The following is a 22,118-nucleotide window of genomic DNA, read 5'->3' on the forward strand; positions in this document are numbered from 1 at the left end:
GGTATTACTGATAGTGCCTGCAAGAACCAATAGATTGTGGTTAGCGTACAGTACGGTCCCTTCAACCAAATATCTCGATCGAATCAACAACCATTGGTGCATCGAGAGTCGATCGAGATTCGATAACTATGCATAACATCTTGGAGATCTATTAGCGACATCGCATGTGTTACTAGGAACACCAAGTAACCTAAAACACATCATGTACTCTGGCCAAAGATTCGTCACACTAATATCTTCTCAGATCGCATAGGATATCCACACTCGCGAGTATGTGGTGAATCCTTGACAACAAAGCATCGACTCCTATATGTGTCGTAACTTTACCCAATCCCGACACCTGATGACCCCAATAGAGTCGGTAAACGAGTCAAAGTACAGTACTAGCATATAGAGTCTCAATGATGTTTCAAGTAATAAGGACTAATGGTGTACAACCAAAACCGCGGACTTTATCCACTCGATAAGTGATAACCACTTGGAAAGTCCGAATAGGGTAGTTCGATCATTCATCATATGAATATCCATTTGCATGCTTTGAACATCTCTATGTTCCATACCAATGAAACGTGGTACTCGGCATCGCAAATACTAGTCTCAATCTCGAGCGATCCTTATCCTTATTTGCGGACGGCTCAATTGACTAGGAACTGTTTAGAATATACAGTGACTATAAGATGTGTTTCATGATAGCCATCCACATGTGCTACCACATCTTACATATACTATAGTATATTCAAGGTCTTTATCAAAACAATAATAGTATATCATAATATAACATTATGAAGAAAGATAAAGTCAATGCCATTATAAAAGTGTAAATTATATTAAACAAAAAATTGTTTATACATAGAGTCACAAAAGCCCTTAGCCACAAGTTGGCTAACCGGGCACCCACTCTTTCAATCTCCCACTTGCCCTAAAGCCAACTAGTCACACTACGCAATCTCATTGCTTCGCAATGTTTGTCAAACAATGGTCCTGGCAAGGGCTTAGTAAGCAGATCAGCAATATTGTCTGTAGAGGCCACTCTCTCGACACTGATGTCTCCTCTTTCCACGATCTCCCGGATGATGTGGTATTTCCTCAGTACGTGTTTGGACTTCTGATTAGACCTTGGTTCCTTTGCCTGAGCAACGGCACCCGTGTTGTCACAGTACACCGGAACTGGACCAACAACTTCAGGAATTACACCCAACTCTTGGATGAATTTCCTTATCCAAACCGCCTCTTTAGCAGCAGCTGATGCTGCAATGTATTCTGTCTCAGTGGTGGAATCCGCTGTGGTGTCCTGCTTGGAACTCTTCCAAGAGACAGCACCGCCATTGAGCACGAATACAAATCCAGAGGTTGATTTCGAGTCATCCACGTCACATTGGAAGCTAGAGTCGGTATAGCCTTCCAACTTCAATTCTCTCCCTCCATAAACCATGAATAAATTCTTAGTCCTTCGCAAGTACTTAAGAATATCCTTCACGGCTTTCCAATGCATTTGACCGGGATTGGCTTGGTATCTGCTCGTGACGCTCAGAGCATAGGCCACATCCGGTCTGGTAGATATCATCCCATACATGATACTACCTATGGCTGACGCATATGGCACGTGTGTCATCTTCTCTATCTCTTCGTCAGTCTTGGGACACATAGACTTGGATAGAGAAACTCCATAACACATAGGTAGATGTCCTCTCTTGGACCCATCCATTGAAAACCTTTTCAATATGGTGTCGATGTAGGTTGATTGAGTGAGTCCTATCATTCTTTTAGATCTATCTCTATAGATCTGAATTCCTAGAATATAGGATGCCTCACCTAAATCCTTCATCGAGAATCTACATGATAACCATATCTTTGTTGACTGCAACATCCTTACATCATTCCCCATGAGTAGGATGTCATCAACATAAAGTACTAAGAATGTTACCGCATTCTTAACTACTTTCTTGTACACGCATGGTTCCTCCGGGTTCTTGATAAAACCAAAATCCTTTATCATTTCATCAAATATCTGGTTCCAACTTCTGATGCTTGTTTGAGACCATAGATTGATCTCTGAAGCTTGCATACCTTATGCTCGCTTCCCATGGATGTGTATCCCTCAGGCTGCATCATATAGATCTCTTCCTTAATGTTTCATTAAGAAATGCAGTCTTTACATCCATTTGTCATATCTCATAGTCATACCATGCTGCTATGGCAATAAGGATTCTTATGGACTTGAACATTGCGACTGGTGAAAAGGTTTCATCATAGTCCACTCCTTGTCTTTGAGTATAACCTTTTGCCACCAATCGTGCTTTGTAGGCCAATACCTTTCCATCAGGCCCAAGCTTTCTCTTGTTGGTCCATTTGCACCCAATTGGAACAATTCCATCGGGATGATCTACTAAAGACCAAACTTGGTTAGAATGCATCGAGTCTATTTCCGATTGCATAACTTCAAGCCATAAATTCGAATCCGCATCAGAAATTGCTTCCTTGAAGTTTCTTGGATCACATCCAATGTCGGGTTCACTTTGATCCCCTTCAAGAAGAAGACCATATCTAATAGGAGGCCTAGAAGTCCTCTCGGATCTCCTAGTATTAGGCGTGTCTTGTTATGATTCTTGAGGTGTAGGATCGCTATTTTGTATCTCGGGTTCTTCTCGAATTTCTTCGAGTTCCATCATCTTGCCTTTCTTATCCAATAAGAACTCCTTCTCCAAGAAGGTGGCATTCCTTGAAACAAACACTTTTGTTTCAGCAGGATGATAGAAATATTATCCGATTGAATTCTTCGGATACCCTACAAAATAACATAAGGTGGATCGACTATCCAACTTATCTCCCACTGTCTGCTTCACGTAAGCAGGACATCCCCAAATCCTCAAGTACGAATACTTAGGAGCTTTGCCATTCCATAACTCGTATGGTATTTTATCTACTGCTTTAGTGTGGACGTTGTTTAACAACAATACCGTCGTTTCAAGCGCGTAGCCCCAAAACGAAGGTGGGAGCTCAGTGAAGCTCATCATGGATCGAACCATGTCCAACAAAGTTCGATTGCGACGCTCCGAAACACCATTCAGCTGAGGTGTCATAGGAGGAGTCCACTAAGAGAGAATCTCATTCTCTTTTAGATAGTCCAAAAAACTCGGTACTTAAGTATTCTCCACCTCGATCCGATCGAAGTGCCTTAATACTTTTACCTAGTTTGTTTTCTACTTCAGCCTTGAATTCTTTGAACCTTTCAAATGCTTCAGACTTATATTTCATTAAATATAAATACTCATACCTAGAATGATCATCAGTAAAGGTAATGAAGTAGGTGTTGCCACATTTAGTACCAATCCTAAATGGACCGCAAACATCTGTATGGATCAAATCCAACAGATTTTGACTACGCTCAGGTTTTCCTTTGAAAGGAGATTTAGTCATTTTTCCTTTTAGGCATGACTCACAAGTAGGTAGAGAGTTAATATCAGACATATCAAACATGCCCTCTCCCACTAACTTGTTCATCCTTCTTGAAGAAATATGACCTAGCCTAGCATGCCAAAGGTTTTCCGGGTTTTGACTATCGTTTTTTCCTTTTAATTGTTGTTACCGGTTTATCAACATAATTAATTGGAACGTCTTTTAATTTTAAGCTATATAGATCGTGTTCAAGTTGTCCATTTCCAATCAAACATTCATTCTTGTAAATATTGCAAATCTCATTCACAAAATTTCAAGAAAAACCATCTCTATCAAGCATAGAAATAGATATAATGTTTTTGACCAAATCCGGAACATATAAAACATCTCTCAAAAATAACTTAAAATTGTTCTGCAAAACTAAATAAATGTCTCCTATAGCTTTGGCTTCGACTCTAGAACCTTCCCGAGCCTTAGCTGGGTCTCACCCATCCTTAGCTTACGACTTCTTGTCATCACCTGTAAATCATTGCAAATGTGAGATCCACATCCGGTATCCAATACCCAAGAATAAGTATTAAGCGAAACATTTATTTCAATGTAAAACATACCCTTTGCAGTTCGCAACTGTTCGAGGTATTTCTTGCAGTTACGTTTCCAATGACCGGGTTTCTTGCAGTAATGGCAAACGTTTTCATCTTTTATCCCAATTGAATCCTTGGCCTTTCCCTTTTTATTTGGTACAATCTTCTTGAGCGGGGCAGAACGTTTCTTACCCTTTCCACTTGGTCCTTTCTTAGAGTTAGAAGAGGAGCCAACCAAGAATACCGGTTTATCCTTCTTTAGTGTGGCTTCATATGTGACAAGCATATTGACCATCTCTTCAAGGGTGGCCTCTATCTTGTTCATATTGAAGTTCATCACAAAACCGTCAAACGATGAAGGAAGTGATAGAAGCAACAAGTCCGCGCTAAGTTCATGCTCCAAAGTCAAGTCGAGTGTTACCAACTTTTCAATGAGCCCAATCATGTGCACCCCATGCTCACGGACCGAAGTCCCATCTCGCATGCGGCTCGTCATGAGCTCTCTGAAGGTGGCATACCTCTACGACCTTGACTGAGCTCCAAAGAGTTCCTTGAGGTTCTTGTGAATGTCAGCAGCATTCACGGCATCCTCGAATCTCCTTTGAAGCTCATCAGACATCGAAGCCTGCATGTAGCATTTGGTCTTGATATCATGGTCCCACCATAAATCAAGTTTGGCTAACTCTTCCGGACTTGTATTAGCCGGGGCTTCCTTTGGAGGCGGCTTCTGTAACACGTAGAAAGCTTTTTCCGAAGTAAGAATAATTTTCAACTTACGGAACCATTCCGTATAGTTTGCGCCAGTCAATTTGTTTTGTTCGAGAATTGAAAACAGTGGATTGCGAGAAGTCATTGTAATAGTATACTGAAAAGGAAACAGACAATAATCAATTATTGTTTAATTAATTTACTAAGACATAAAATATGGCGAATTTTAATTTTATGAATTACACTCCCACTATTTTAACGATTTCACTACCCTCTAGTGAAAACGGGAAACTGTTTTCCTTAGTGAGAACATGGAGTCCAATTGACAAATCATGATCCCGAATAATATCAGCCAACCATAATTTTCAAAAAGTAGAGCCCAATTACTTCCCAAGTAACCCCCATATTTTTACCTCATGTCCAATAAGGGCCCAATAATATGACGCCGTTTATTGCGACATGTCAAGATAATCCATCAATATTAAGTTGTGATGGACGGTCGCCATGTGGACCCCCAATAATATGAGCCAATCCCATGGGAGTTCCACCGAACTTACAACATGTGTCGATCCAATGTACAGCTTTCCGACGAACGGGCCCCCCCAATAATATGAGCCGGACCGTATCCACGGGTAGCATCTCATACATTGATCGTTGATGGAAGGTAGGAATATTTAAACAATATTTAAATTCCCTTTTTATTAATCTTGATATCAATTTTAAATCATATTTAAAAGGAGGGATTTTTAATTTTGAAAATTTGTCTCATCATGCAATTTATGTATGCTTGCGGGATTCATACAATTTAGTCTAAACATGCATACATCAATAATATCATATATTATTTAAGGATGATCGATCTCATTAACTAATCGACCCGTGGTTGCCAATCACGAGTCTAAGTCCAATCTTAGGTGATATGCAAGTATGCAATGCAATCCTATTACATTGAGCTTCCAATTTACATTTCTTCGGTCTTCATTGTCTGCTGGGCCCACCATTTATTCAAATCTTTGTCTCCCACTAAGTCTAATAAATTTACAATAAATTTCGATGACAAATATGGGATACATTTTTAGGGGTGGAAACGGGCCATAAACCAGGCCCACTTTTATTACATATGACAATCATATTGGGCTATAAACCACGCCCATTAATAAAATCCAACAACTATAAGACAAATGTAAATTATCTAACATACACCTAAAACATTGGTCATGGCAATCGATCATCCTTTATCCAATAATTAATTCAATAATTAAATAATTGGATAAACATGCAGAGGCATCATAATTTAAAAGATAAAATCATATTTTATCTTATCCAACCATAAGATCATATCTTATCAACAATTGTACCAAAATAATTAATTTTATAAATTTTAATTTAACGGATAAAATTTATAAATTTTCCAAAAATTCAAATTTATCCAAAAATCAATTTTAAAATTTTCGGACTCGAACAATTCGATCCGATGCCTCGTGAACCAATCAAAAACAATTTTCGATCGGATCAAAACTAGAATTTCAAAAAAAAAATTAAAATTTTAATTAAAAATTAAAAATAATTTTTCCGTGCTGCCCGGGACAATCCTGGGCAGCCCGCGCCCCAATCGCTGCCCGATTTGCCCATTAAAATTCAATTTTAAAATTTTCGTTTTGTTTCAAAAACCGAGGCTTAAAAATTTTGTACAATCGATTAATTTAATCGTTTGATCTGAGCAACCTGGCTCTTATACCACTGTTGGAAAATGTGTTCAGATCAATTAAGAATTGATACCCGGTGCAGCGAAAGTTTAAAATTTTTATTTTATTATATGGAACGATTCCATATATGGGTATCAAAACTTTTACGATTAAATTTGTTCAAGTAAAAATAAAACACAGTTAAATTTTTACCTCGTCAAGCAAAGGCTTGATTGTGAACTCCAACAAAATTTAATCTGCTCTTCTTGTAAATCCCGGGAACCGATGACAGTCACGATCTAACTCCGGAATTAGGTCCACGAATGAAAAACAGAAACCCTCTGATTGACTGCACTAGAAATCAATCAGAAGTTTTACGTAGAGAATAAACAGATATGATCTGTTAATTCGATTTGTAATTTTTCACAAAAATCACCAAGTCGAATTTTCTCCAAAAGGGACAGAGGAATTTTCGAAAATCCTCTTGAAAATTATATGTAGTGTTCGAAATTTCTAGACTGAATTCTCTGATGAATTTCGAACACTGCTTACATATTTATAGATAATTTTTAGACTAGATTAAGTTATAATTATATTAGGACTCTAACTCCTTAGGGCCCACAATCCATAACTTAGTCCAACAAGCCAAGCCCGTTGTTCTAGAAATTAATATAAAATTCATCGTGACTCCGATTGATAAACTGATTTCACCAATGTGCACAGAAACCATTTCTGCATCTTTTAAAGTCAAGATAATTTTTCTGAATCCGAATTCAGTGATTTCCAAAAATGCTCATCCCTATGTCATTTTAGGAAATCTCACTCCCTTTTAATTAAGAAGTCCAACTTCTCTTTCATTAAATTTAACTCTTTAAATTTAACTATCTCTACGGGGTTTTAGTAATCCATTACTTGTGTAACCCTCAATGGTTCAGAAATACAGCTAGTTGTGGGCTCACAACTCCTTGTGACTCGGAACAACAATTTCCGACTTACCCATCGAATCATGGTAAGAGCGCCTAGCAACATCGCCTCATGATTCCCTAGGTATTACTGATAGTGCCTGCAAGAACCAGTAGATTTTGGTTAGCGTACAGTACGGTCCCTTCAACCAAATATCCCGATCGAATCAACAACCATTGGTGCATCGAGAGTCGATCGAGATTCGATAACTATGCATAACATCTTGGAGATCTATTAGCGACATCGCATGTGTTACTAGGAACACCAAGTAACCTAAAACACATCATGTACTCTGGCCAGAGATTCTTCACACTAATATCTCCTCAGATCGCATAGGATATCCACACTCGCGAGTATGTGGTGAATCCTTGACAACAAAGCATCGACTCCTATATGTATCGTAACTGTACCCAATCCCGACACCTGATGACTCCAATAGAGTCGGTAAACGAGTCAAAGTACAGTACTAGCATATAGAGTCTCAATGATGTTTCAAGTAATAAGGACTAATGGTGTACAACCAAAACTGCGGACTTTATCCACTCGATAAGTGATAACCACTTGGAAAGTCCGAATAGGGTAGTTCGATCATTCATCATATGAATATCCATTTGCATGCTTTGAACATCTCTATGTTCCATACCAATGAAACGTGGTACTCGGCATCGCAAATTCTAGTCTCAATCTCAAGCGATCCTTATCCTTATTTGCGGACGGCTCAATTGACTAGGAACTGTTTAGAAATACAGTGACTATAAGATGTGTTTTATGATAGCCATCCCCATGTGCTACCACATCTTACATACACTATAGTATATTCAAGATCTTTATCAAAACAACAATAGTATATCATAATATAACATTATGAAGAAAGATAAAGTCAATGCCATTATAAAAGTGTAAATTATATTAAACAAAATATTGTTTATACATAGAGTCACAAAAGCCCTTAGCCACAAGTTGGCTAACCGGGCACCCACTTTTTCAATCTCCCACTTACCCTAAAGCCAACTAGTCACACTACGCAATCCCATTGCTTCGCGATATTTGTCAAACAATGGTCTTGGCAAGGGCTTAGTAAGCGGATCATCAATATTGTCTGTAGAGGCCACTCTCTCGACACTGATGTCTCCTCTTTCCACGATCTCCCGGATGATGTGGTATTTCCTCAGTACGTGTTTGGACTTCTGATGAGACCTTGGTTTTTTTGCCTGAGCAACGGCACCCGTGTTGTCACAGTACACCGGGACTGGACCAACAGCTTCAGGAATTACACCCAACTCTTGGATGAATTTCCTTATCCAAACCGCCTCTTTAGCAGCAGCTGATGCTGCAATGTATTCTGCCTCAGTGGTGGAATCCGCTGTGGTGTCCTGCTTGGAACTCTTCCAAGAGACAGCACCGCCATTGAGCACGAATACAAATCCAGAGGTTGATTTCGAGTCATCCACGTCACATTGGAAGCTAGAGTCGGTATAGCCTTCCAACTTCAATTCTCTCCCTCCATAAACCATGAATAAATTCTTAGTCCTTCGCAAGTACTTAAGAATATCCTTCACGGCTTTTCAATGCATTTGACCGGGATTGGCTTGGTATCTGCTCTTGACGCTCAGAGCATAGGCCACATCCGGTCTGGTAGATATCATCCCATACATGATACTACCTATGCCTGACGCATATGGCACGTGTGTCATCTTCTCTATCTCTTCGTCAGTCTTGGTACACATAGACTTGGATAGAGAAACTCCATAACACATAGGTAGATGTCCTCTCTTGGACCCATCCATTGAAAACCTTTTCAATATGGTGTCGATGTAGGTTGATTGAGTGAGTTCTATCATTCTTTTAGATCTATCTCTATAGATCTGAATTCCTAGAATATAGGATGCCTCACCTAAATCCTTCATCGAGAATCTACCTGATAACCATATCATTGGGTCTAGCTGGTTATTACCGTCGGTTCATCGAAAATTTTTCATAGTTGGTCAGGTCTTTGACTCAGTTTACTCGGAAAGATGTTACCTTCATTTGGACTTCGGATTGTGAGGAGTCATTTCACGAGCTGCGTAGACGTCTTACTACTGCACCGGTGCTAGCTCTACCTTCTGGATCAGGAGGATATGTTGTTTTCACTGATGCCTCTGGTCAGGGTTTAGGATGTGTTCTGACACAGCATGGACATGTTATTGCCTATGCTTCTCGACAGTTGAAGACGCATGAGAATAATTATCCAGTACATGTTCTCGAGTTAGCCGCCATTGTATTTGCACTCAAGATCTGGAGGCATTATCTTTATGGCGAGAAATTTGAGATATTCACGGATCACAAGAGTTTGAAGTATTTATTCACTCAGGCAGAGTTGAATATGCGACAGAGACGCTGGATGGATCTTTTGAAGGATTATGATTGTAAAATCAAATATCATCCAGGTTCTGTTAATCTTACTGCTGATGCCTTGAGTCGGCAGGTGAGACTTTCTGCACTTCAAACTAATGAAGTATCTCATATGATACAAGAGTGGTTCTTTGAGTTTTACGCTCAAGCACAGAAAAAGGAGGAATGGAATTCGATTGTATACTATTTTATCTGAGCCAGCATTGTATTCTCGAATCAGAGATGCTCAGATATCTGATGTTAAGACTCAGCGTTTGACACGTTTATCCAATGGGGTTAATACATCTGGATTCCATTTTCAGGCAGATGAATTATTGTGCTTATCTAATCGAGTGGTTGTACCTAATATTGCGGAGCTCAAGAATGATATTCTTTCTCAAGCTCACAGGAGTCGATTATCAGTTCATCCTGGAAGCATGAAAATGTATAAGGACTTGCGAACTAGATTCTGGTGGAAGGGGATGAAGCGTAGTGTGTATCAATTTGTTTCTCTATGTTTGGTTTGTCAACAGGTCAAGGCTGAACACCGACGACCAGGTGGATTACTGCAGAATCTTGAGATTCCCGAATGGAAGTGGGAGCACGTGACTATGGATTTTGTCACCCACTTACCTATGACTTCATGGTTAGTGTGATGCTATCTGGGTCGTTGTTGACCGTTTGACGAAATCAGCACACTTTATTCCTTACAACCGGGAGTATTCTTATGATCGCATGCCACGCTTATATGTCCAGGAGATAGTGCGATTGCATGGGATTCCAGTAAGCATAGTCAGTGATAGAGACCCGCGATTTACCTCACGTTTCTGGGGTAGTTTTCAGCAGGCATTGGGTACCACTTTGAGTTTGAGCACTGCATATCATCCGAAGACTGACGGGCAGTCAGAGCGGACGATTCGTACTTTGGAGGATATGCTACGTTCTTCTGTTATGGACTTTGGCTTATCTTGGCAGGATCAATTATCTTTGATCGAATTTGCCTACAATAACAGTTATCATCGTAGTATTGATATGGCACCTTTTGAGGCATTGTATGATCGACGGTGTCCTACTCCGTTATTCTGGGATGAAGTCGGGGAACGACAAGTCGAGGGTCCTGAGTTGGTGCAACAGATTATAGACAAGGTGGATTTGATCAAACGGAGGATCAAAATTGCTCAAGATCGACAAGCCAGTTATGCTAATATTCACCGCAGGCCACTTCAGTTTGAGCCTGGTAAATATGTGTTCCTACGAGTATCACCTTTCAGGAAGGTGATGAGATTCGGTGTAAAAGGCAAGTTGTCTCCTCGTTTCATTGGGCCTTTCCAGATACTGGAAAAGATCGGAGATGTTGCATATCGTCTGGCGTTGCCGCCAAATCTTTCCAGTATACATAATGTTTTTCATGCATCGTTACTTCGACTGTATATAGCTGATGAATCTCATGTGATTCAGTCTACTGATATTCAGCTAGAGCCAGATCTGTCTTTTGTTGAACAACCACTCCGTATCCTAGACAGGAAGGAGAAAGTTCTTCGGAACAAGGTTATATCACTTGTGATGGTACAATGGCAACGCCGAGGCGTTGAAGAAGCAACCTGAGAAACCGAGAGCCATAAGCGAGCAGAATATCCTGAGTTGTTTACTTTGTACTTTTGATTACCATGTAAAGATGTAATTACAGTTATTGTAATAAAACATGGTTTGATGTTTCATATTGTTATCTTGATTTATCTTTAGATGTTATTTTGCGGACGAAATATCTAAAGGTGGGGAGAATGTAGTAACCCAGATTCCATTTTAAAATAATAATATGTTAAACATGATCAAGGGTTAGTAATTAACCAATTTCGGAGTGTAATTGGACTTCAGGAAAAAAAAATTTGGGCTTTTGACTTTGGGCCGGATCGGAAGCTCCGAACCCAGATCGGAAGCTCCGATCCCAGCCACTTTGGAAGTCAATCGGAAGCACAGAGATCGGAAGCTCCGATCCAGGAACGAAAGTCTTGATCTCCAGCTGCCAGCAATGCTCGATGACTCAGCCGCGAGTTTTGACAAGTGTCGAACGGAGGGCAGATCGGAAGCTCCGATCATCGGATCGGAAGTTTCGATCCCGGCGTGTCATGCATGCACGCAGTAAGCTGGATCGGAAGCTCCGATCCCAAAATCGAAAGTTCCGATCCTGGCCGGGAATTTTGCCTATAAATAGGGCTTGTTTGATTTCATTTGAATTACGAATTCTGTTCTCTGCTCATTATGATTTCATTGTTGATGTTGTTCCTCCCATGTTGTCCACATCTGGTGACAACACCATGAACTGATATGATCAAATTTAGGGGGAGCCTAAGTTGTCTACCTCAGGGGGAGCAACTGATAATCATTAATATGCTTTTTTGTCCAAAAAGGCAAAAAAAGGAAGATTGAAATGAAAATATGTCTTGGAGATAAAGACATAAATTCTATTCAATTGTTTTCCTTTTAATTAATATTTATCTACATGTTTTGCCTTTCTTGTATTCGATATTATCTTTAACTAAAAGATAATAATCTTTTATTCAAGTAATATTGATATATGATTTGATCATGCTTACTTTTTAATTGAAGATTTGTTTCCATCTTTATAGGACTCTATCTAAAGGAAATAAATCATTCTACTTATTTTAAGCGTAAAGAAGGAGCGGAAGGGTGGAGGGAGCGTAAAAAGCAAGATTAGATAAAAGATCATAAGCGTGAAGAGCATAGAAGAAAAAGGAGAAACTGATTCCAGAATTCGGAGACCAAGCGTTTGAAGATCTAAATCTTCGGTTGAAGAATTTCAGTCATTGTCATCGTGAAGACTATCTGACGAAGAGACTTCAAACTCTTCATGTGGCTTTGTTTCTTCCTTTTACTACACCTCTGAATTTTTTTATACTACTTTCATAGTATTTAGGGTGTAGTTTTAATATCTCGATTGGTTGAGATATTTGTTTGTTTAGTTTACACTCCATAGTTTTCGTTTTCAATCTTTGATTGAATTTAGAGTGTTGTTAAGATTTCTCAAAATGTTGAGAATCTAACTTTGATAGGTTTACTAGGATTGGTTTTTGTAATTGAATATTACTTTGTCCTAGTAATAATTTTTGCCATGAGGCATCGCACAAGTCTTTGTACTTGTGGACAATAATTTTTGTGTTATTATTTCCGCTGCGTAATTATGCTTAATTTATAATAATTTTTCGTAATTTTTGATCTATTTGAATATAATTATTTAATTTATTTTGAATAATGTTGTACCTTGATGTTGCTGACATCGTAGGACAACATTAGAGTATCTGACTTTATATGTTTTTGCTAATAACCTGCGAAGATAATTCTTACAAATAATTTAAAAAACTTTAAAAGTAGATAAGATATTGTAATTATAAATAAATTACAAATAAGTTAATTAGACTAAAACCCTTAACCTTATTAAAATATTGTATGTATACATGACAATGTAATTTCCATTTAGGTTTTACGGTCAATGGGTACTCTATTTTAATATATAATATAGATAATAAATATTTAAAGTCTTTAAAAAATTTGAATTACTATATTAAATTAGTATTTTATATAATATAATAGTATTTCGGTCCGACTGTATGATTGGATCGGCTGGATCAGTCGGACATCTCTTTTTGTACGTAGAAAGTTCAAAAGTTTACTCGAACACAACTATAACCTCATATCGTCTTTTGAAAGTTCAAGTGTGAAATTCGTAATTTAACTTCGCCTCGAAAATATTACCAAAACAGTGTTTGTAAATAAAATTGAACTCTCGACATTGGATGGTTTACAAACGAAGATTTCGTCTTATTTATACTCTGAAAACTCTATGGTGTACGACTAAGATCTACTTAATCTAATAATGGATATTTAGTTTCAAGAAGATTCTACTAATATTTTCCCAACTTAGTAGTTTCATGTACAATACTCTAGACGATTATTTTATGCAATGTTCTAAAAAGTTTGATTTAGTCTATGCTTAATCTCGCTTAAGCTTGAAACTTCTCTAAAACGCTTCGCTTCGGCCAAAAGCGGTAAAAAAACGGTCAGACATAGGTTGACTATATCAAGTGTCATTAAATACGCATAAATGTGATTTTTCTTAAAACCAAAATTGATTAATAAGATATAAATTAGCGTTTTTTTACTATTGAGTGATTGTTAGCAATGTTAGATGATGTGAATGCAGTACATATTGAGAGATTTTTTACAGCTAATGTTTTAAATTAGACCAATTAATTTAGTTTATGTTCAATAACACATGATATGAAATGAATGATAAAATAAATTGAATTAGAATCTCACAAAGAATTAATGCATTACACTGATTTGTTTGAGATGACTAAAATTATAGTTTATTTTGAAAACGTTTTTTTACGTTTAAGCATACGCTTAAGCTCGCAGTAATCGCGCTTAAGCTTAAAAAGCTTGAAGTTTGGCTCCCACGCTTCGACACGCTTCACGTTTTTTAAAACCTTGATTTTATGTACAAAAATTTGATTTAAAAAAACTTTCTGACGAATGATGAAAAATGTTCTAGAAGAACCGAATCTCTAAGAAAACTCCAAAAATGCACACGAAGTAGATGGTTTGTGACAGGGAGCTCGTACCGGAAGACGGCTGAGTAAAGAGACTTGACGGCATATAACCGACGTTTTAATTTCTTTTCTTTGATAGATACATGTTTTTTTTCTGCCGAATGTATAAATACTTTACCTAGGTGAAGATCCTTAGTGGTTCGTACCAGGAAACTAAGAATTTTTTTGCATGTACATAGCAGTTTGTTGTTTGTATCATTATTTCCCTGGACCAGCCAACCGAGAAATCATCAATAAAACGCGAGCCAGGGCGGTTAGCTTCGTCTGACGTTTTTCTTTGAATAAGAAGGTTTTTGTTAATAGGAATCCGGCTAACGGTTGCCATTTTCCGATCCATCGGATGAACTCGACAATTTTGAGCTGGAGGTTGTTTACATAATTTAACTAACCATCATATATCGAGTCAAATTTCAAAATCTATTGAAGTAACATGCATATTGCTGTTCTTCTGTTTCAGACTTTGAATCTTTAAGTTGTAAATATATGAATATGCATTTGAACAAACCAAGAAGTTGCCCAGTTTCCAGCTCCCAAGTAACAAAATCAAAGGTGAGCAAGCAAATGCTTCAATTTACGCTCAATTCACATATAAAAAATGGCCCAAAAATTCGAAAATATCTCCATCATTTTCTCACATCTTATGCATGCCCATTATTATGATTTGACTCTCCGTCAGATTTAAGGTTCCATCTTTGGAGGCGTTCCGCGGCGAGCTTGACCTGTTTATCCCAGTCTGTTCTCCAAGCCATGTAGGTCAGTGCAAGTGATTGGGCAAGAACTCCCAAGTTCATACCAATCCATATACCCTGCCAACAAACACATCATTAATTAATACAACCACTGAGATTCAAACAACCGTTATTTTCCGACTCAAATTTTGAAGTACTGATCGCGTATAGACTTGACCGTGAAAATAACTCGCATGTTACCTCGACTTGAAGATTAGCAACGTATCCCAGCAAAGCTCCAAGAGGTAATCCAATCAAATAATAGCAGCAAAGATTGATCAGTGCAACAGTTCCTTGCAAACCCGCACCTACCGCCACCCCTGTAATCAAGAATCACACCCATCGGGACAAATCCAAAAATTTAGATTAGGAAAGTATATTTTGGTGCGCCCTTTGTCCACCACAACTCGGTTTGGACAAAAGAATTTATTATAAACACAAAGTGAAGAATGTGGTACTAACCAGAAAGTACAGGATAAATGCTGTTAAGCAATACTGAAATAGCTAGCAAAAGAGAGAGATGCGACACCGCATTGGCAACTTCTGAATCATCCGTAAACGAATATCCAATAGTTTTTCCGAATACCAAGCAAATGATAGTAAATATCACCCCAATCACCACTGACGTGGTTATAAGGACTTTGATCGAAAATTTAGTGGCTTTAGCATCTCCTCTTCCGAGCTCATTAGCAATCCGCACACTACATGGTCATGAAGAAGATGTACAGTATAAGATTGAAAAAAAAAGAGAGCAGGGAATTGTGTAGCTAACACGTACCATGCAGCACCAAGAAATCCAAGGCAAATCATGAATTCCCATCCGTTGATGTTAAGACTGCAACAACGAGATTATGATGCATCACATCGGAGAGATAAAATTAAAAACAAAGTTTACTTGTAGCTAACTCACCATATGGAGAAGGCAGATATGGCGACCTCTGCATTGCTCATGTAACCGGCTAACAAGACTAGTACAGAACTGTACCACAACTCCAAGCTAGAAGATTGAAAACAAATGCATATTAAGTTTGAATGGTGGAAGCAAATCCATTATGATGAGACAGTTTGAGAAAATCTAGTATTGGAAAACTAGTTGTGGAAATGACAAACAAAGTTTAAATACGAAGAAAACAAAGAGAATCCGAAGGGGCGGCGGCCATGATCCGTAAGCATTTTATGTAGTCAAACAGTAAACAAACGTATAGCTCACGCACCTAGACTCTAGGAGATCGGTTCTACTAGAAATTATCGAATAACAGTTCTTGTTTACTATAAAAATTTATCATCAGCCTCGTACATTTTTTCGTAGATATCCTTAAATCCAATGTGGATGGGGTAACAACATATACAAGAGTTTTATAGAGAATTTTTTACCAAACCATAACCCCAGATGATACTGAGAGCTTTATGACAGGCCAAATATCTGAAAACGCTGCTGTACTGAATCCAGTCCACGTATGAGGGCACCAACCCCCGATAATGTAGCCTAATTCTGCAAACACGACGAACCAAGAAGATATGCACAACGCCGCCATTGCTCCATCCACCCCCCAATGCAAAACATAGACAAACAACCACGACAGGGGCACGTGTAATATGAACTGAACGATCGATATCCACGCAACGATGCTGTTCTTTTGTTGTGCTTGCAGATACATTTGCATCGTCAAAGTGAACACAAAATTGTAGACCATAGGAATAAACCACCACGAGATGTATCCTGCAGCATTTGAGATGGTTTCTTCTTGACCGAATAGTTTAAACATGGGCGCACCGAAGATGAAGAGTGGAAGTAGGAGGGTGCAAGTTATGAAATCCACAACCCACGATCTTTGCAGATAAACTCCCATCATGTGATATTGTCGTGCACCGTAGGATTGCCCGCAGAGTGTTTCAGTCGCACTCGACATTCCAATCTAGAACAACACAAACAAAATGAACTCTAAATAATTAATATGATTGTATTCAAGCTGCATTAGAACTAGAAGTTCTGAATGAATAACATAATCTAGTATCCGAAAGAATTAAGGTTTATACCAATATTCCATTCACGAAGCGAACTGTTAAAGTCTGCACGAGCGCATAACCAGCAAGAGCAACGGAACTCTGATGTCCGATAAACGACTGTGTCACTATTATGGTTCCGAATGAAGCCACTCTTGCTAACATGCCAGGCAGTGCTACCCTCCAAATCTTACTGGATTCATCACGAACTTTTGTTTTAAAATCAACCACCTCCTTTCCTTCCGAAGGAACAATGAGTTTCTCATGCACACCATTATCCATGTTTCTGTAAAGTTAAGATAATTAACAAAATGATCAGCATATAATATTACATGAAACTGTGATTTCTCTACACTATGTGACACAGAACCGGGTGAAATAATCAGTATTGGATGTGCATTGTTGGTTTCCATGATGGCTTATCTTTGATCTCGGTAACACAAGCCCCCAAAACATAAAAATTGCGCAAATACAGTAATTTGTCAGCGACTACATACATTTTAAAGATAGGCTCTACTTCTTCTCATGCACTGATATGGCACAATATGGGAGCAGGGCACAAAAATTTTCGAAAACTTTAAAGATTATGACTCGCATTAAAGAAAAGATATCTTGAATAAAATTTTTCTCAACAAGGCATAAGAACTTGAGTTAGTAAAATGATAATAATCTTCTTCAGATGATTGCAAAATGATCTTACATAAGATCCTTGAAACTATAGAATAGTCCATGTCTTATCCTCTCAGAATTGTGGCATAACTCATTTTAATTTTATTATTCGGATATTCCATAGGCCGTATCCACCCCGCATTCATGCACAATAGATACCAACCTTAGATATTGATTGATGAGTATACATTATATTAAATTGCCCAAAGTTCAGTTTGTAATTCTTCTTTTTTTTTTTAATAATAAGTGAACATATGACATTCTGGCCTTTTGTCTAATGGAGAAAATAAGTACAAAATTTATTTAAAAAATCCATACAAAAGCTGGCCCAAAATATAATTTTCCTCGATTCTTCAGAGAAAATATGACTTTCCTGCAGCTATAAAGTTGAAACATATGACAAAATGAAACCTCAAGAAACACCAAACACCGTTCGTTTCGTTATGCCACTATAAATTTCAAAACCTTTTTAAATCTCTTTTCAGTGAATTAAGGATCTTAATTGTTATACAAACTAAACAAATCTAATTAGATCTGCCTGGCTATATTTTTCCTTGTTAACACATCGATACAAGCAAGTGGTCCTATTTCAACACAATTCGTTGGTTACTAAGAAAACTTGAACCCAAAATCGGAAACTCAGGAATCTGACAGCCAGATTCTTGGTTAAAACCTTAACGAGTACACCTACCAGCTGAGAAAACCCAAAAAAAAACAAAAAAAACAAGTTAACAAAAAAAGTACGTTATTGTATAATTAAGTAAACAATTATGCTAAAAGAACAAGGATTGCAAAAGAAAAAAAGTTGGCAACATCAAGAAAAAAGCACAACTATTTAAAACAAGACAGAAACACACTTGAATGGGAAGAAATAAAACTGAAACTTGAACCAAAGAATCCAAAATCTGAACAAAAGAAAGACACAGTTAGATTGATGAAAAAAACCAAAGAAAACTTACACAAGAAGAGAAATCTGTGGCTGGATTGGTCACCTAGCTAGCTAGCTCCTTGTATATGCAAAGATTAGTTAGCAAAGTTATAGGAGTTGCGGTGCCTGAGCTTCAATCATGTACAAAATTGTTGTCACAGTTAAATGCATGGATGAATTTAATGGCCACAAAAACAAGAATATCACTTAAATCTCACACAGAAGAGGAGAGAGCAGATGGAATTAAAGAAGAGGAGCGTTGAATTTAGGCAGCTAACAAGGGAAGGTGGCTGCTTCTTCTCACAATATGATTAAAAAAAACAAGAAACCAATAGTTATCGTGGGGACAAAATTATTTATCGTCCACTGCCAATCTTTAAATGTATATTAATTTGGACGAATAATTTCCTTTAATTGCACTTGGACGTTTGCGAAGGGCCTGGCCATATTGCATGTTGTGCTTGAAAATTAGTTTAAATCACATTTTTATCGATATTAAATATGTGTGATAGTTTGTTATAAACTATTGTACTTTAATTAATTAACTAATATTTTATTTCCAATCGGCCATAATGAATAATAATAATATTCGGTTCCAGTTTTTTATAATAATAATAATAATAATAATATATGCAGAGGGACCTAGAAACATAGATCTCTTTTGCCAACCTACCTCCATGACACGTGCTCCGCACCTAATCAACTCGCTTGTGTGAATTTAATTTTATTCTATTTTTCTCGATCATATCCAAATACATAGATATATATTTTACATTTGTTCAAAAAAATATATATATATATTTAAAAAGAGTGCAGAAAAATTTCATAAAATATCAAAATATATAAATATTATTGTAACTAATTTGATATATATATATTTATATATTTTGATATCTTATTCTATTTTTCTGCACTCTTGTAAAATATATATCTTTTTTTTTTTGAACAAATGTAAAATATATATCTATGTATTTGGATATGATCGAGAAAAATAGAATAAAAATATATATTTATGACTATAATAATAAAATTGTCGATATGTGATACTTCAATAAATATAATAATATTGATTATTATTATTATTATTTTGAAAATTCCAAATTAAATTATTGAGTCTCGACATTTTATTTTCATCTAAAATTCCAAATTGTATAAAGTTAAGAATTTGATGTAAAGGTCGTGGGTAGGTGCAGGATGTGCACTTTAATTTCTATATAGAATAATGGAGAGTGGCAAATGGAAAGGAATCCGATCGACTCTTATTTTAATTTATATGTGGTTGGTTCAATATTTATTGATTGTTAATTAAAAATGTATCACTCACTATTATCCAACAGATAAAAATATAATAATCATACAACAATATGAAGTACTATATAACTAATATATTTTCAATGAATTGACTTTATATATAATATATATATTTGGCAGTCAGAGGACTCGCATTATATTATTGTATCTCTAGCTACTTCATTTTACATTCAACTACTTCAAGGATCTTTCTTTCATACCACTTGTTTTAATTTTCTCTTGGTCATCTAGCGTTGTATTGAATTGTATTTTGATGTAATTTTCTCTCAACTTCAAAAAAAAAATTTGAATTCCGATAGTACCGACAAAAATATATTATCAGAATGTTACTATAAAATTCGATTGAATTTGAGACTACATTATCACGAACTCTTCCTCGAAACTTTTTGTTTAACATTCTTGTTTTTCTAACTTTAAAAAAATAAATAATCGAGAGACATCAGAAATTGAGAATCTTTAGCTGGATGGATTATTTACATACAAACATTGGACTAGATCGAGCTACGCACAGTCATGCACGTTTTTTCTTTCATTAAAATAAAATCTGCTGCTATATTATATTTAGAGTCAAATCTTGGCACCTCTCTCGATTCTGAGCGCCACATTTTCCATTAAAAATTTGAGATTAATTAATTTATTATTTAATCCAAATTCGAACATGTAGGTTACCCCCAAACTTTTAATAATTGATATATGTATCCCATATTTATTTACTTTTTTTTTATATATATAGAGAACATGGAATCGTAAGTTGTGATGCTATTTTTATAACATATAAATTAATAAATTGCGTATAAAAATTAGAATCTATCTACGTGCATTATAAAAGCTCAGCCCCTTTTACTAACCAATTGATATGTATAAGCACACCACTGTGAAAATATAAAAAACACAACTGCTTTCCTTTATATTATCATTACAACCGCTGGAATTTTTCTCCATGTAAACTTATTCTTTCTCACTCTTACTGAAATTTCACAATATTCTTATTCTTTTAACAAATGATTTGATAGTTACAGTATCAGCGTTACACACGCATCGTGTGTGTTCTTTTGCTAGTTAAGCAACAACACCTTAGTTGATCTCTTGGTATGCTCAACTTTAAATTGCAAAAAAAAAAAAAAACAACAAAAAAAACCATAACTATATACACAACACATAAATTTATACGCGTATTGTGTGTGCGTCACCACCGCTAGTATATAAATATAATACTTCCCATTTGTGTGGATTTTCACATGTATCTTTCGGTATTTAGTTTAGCGAATTGTTTTATTATATTAGTTATTTGTAATTTTCTTATATTCTTTTTGTCCCAATTATATTGTTTACGTTTTTTTTGTCTCAAATATATAGTCATATATTATATTTAGTAATATTTTTTCACACTTCTTTACTAATATATCCATATTAACTACACATTGAAAATTGTGCAATCATTTTTTAATACATTAAATAGGAATAAAATAGGAAGTCTATATAAAATTTACTTTTTCAATAAATTTTTTTTAATCTGTGTAAAAAAAAAAAAACAATATATATGATACAGATGAAATATATCTTAAATATGTAATGACTAACCATTAATTAATGGACACTGATAATTTTCCTCTAATGATTATTTATTAGTTTTTGTCATTTTTATATGCACTATATTAAATGGTTAATAAATATTTTCCCACTAAACATTGAAATTTCCGTGAGAAAAATTAGTTAAACTTCCCTCAAAATTTATTTTATACTATTAAAAATGTTAATTTAATAATTGTGACAAATGATAAGTTATTAACTTCTTCTCAAATTATTATCATAATTTTTCTCGTGTGATAAAAAAAATACTAAAATCATTTTCTTGATTAATTTTTCCTTTTTATGTGGGTTTTTGGTTTATTTGATGCTATGATATTTTTCTTTGGATTTAATTAATTTAAGTTAATTTGTCGATAAGTTTTGCTTAGTTTTCATTTTGTCTTCTTCTTGCTTTTTTCATAGTTTGGCTAATTAATTAATAAAATATATTTGTCGTCTTTGATTTAACCAAATTTGGAGATTATTTAGGTCTTTAAGGATTTATTTTGATCGTTATTTTGAGTTCCTCTCATCCAAACTACCTATAGTCTACATTTATTTTAGTTTTACTA

General features: G+C 36.1%; 1 protein-coding gene across 1 annotated transcript; it reads right to left on the reverse strand.

Annotated features, from left to right (window-relative positions):
- Nucleotides 1-14,733: 14,733 nt before the first annotated feature.
- Nucleotides 14,734-19,018, reverse strand: LOC140881477 (protein DETOXIFICATION 24). The gene is made up of 8 exons (XM_073286821.1): nt 18,698-19,018; nt 17,103-17,355; nt 16,440-16,981; nt 15,976-16,062; nt 15,844-15,900; nt 15,528-15,766; nt 15,267-15,385; nt 14,734-15,143 (listed from the first exon to the last, which is right to left on the reverse strand). Exons 2-8 carry the CDS (start codon nt 17,349-17,351, stop codon nt 14,976-14,978), a joined length of 1,461 nt encoding a protein of 486 aa, XP_073142922.1. The 5' UTR covers nt 17,352-17,355; nt 18,698-19,018; the 3' UTR covers nt 14,734-14,975.
- Nucleotides 19,019-22,118: the final 3,100 nt, after the last annotated feature.

This window comes from Henckelia pumila, chromosome 2, assembly GCF_033568475.1.
Source record: "Henckelia pumila isolate YLH828 chromosome 2, ASM3356847v2, whole genome shotgun sequence".
Classification (NCBI taxonomy): domain Eukaryota; kingdom Viridiplantae; phylum Streptophyta; class Magnoliopsida; order Lamiales; family Gesneriaceae; genus Henckelia; species Henckelia pumila.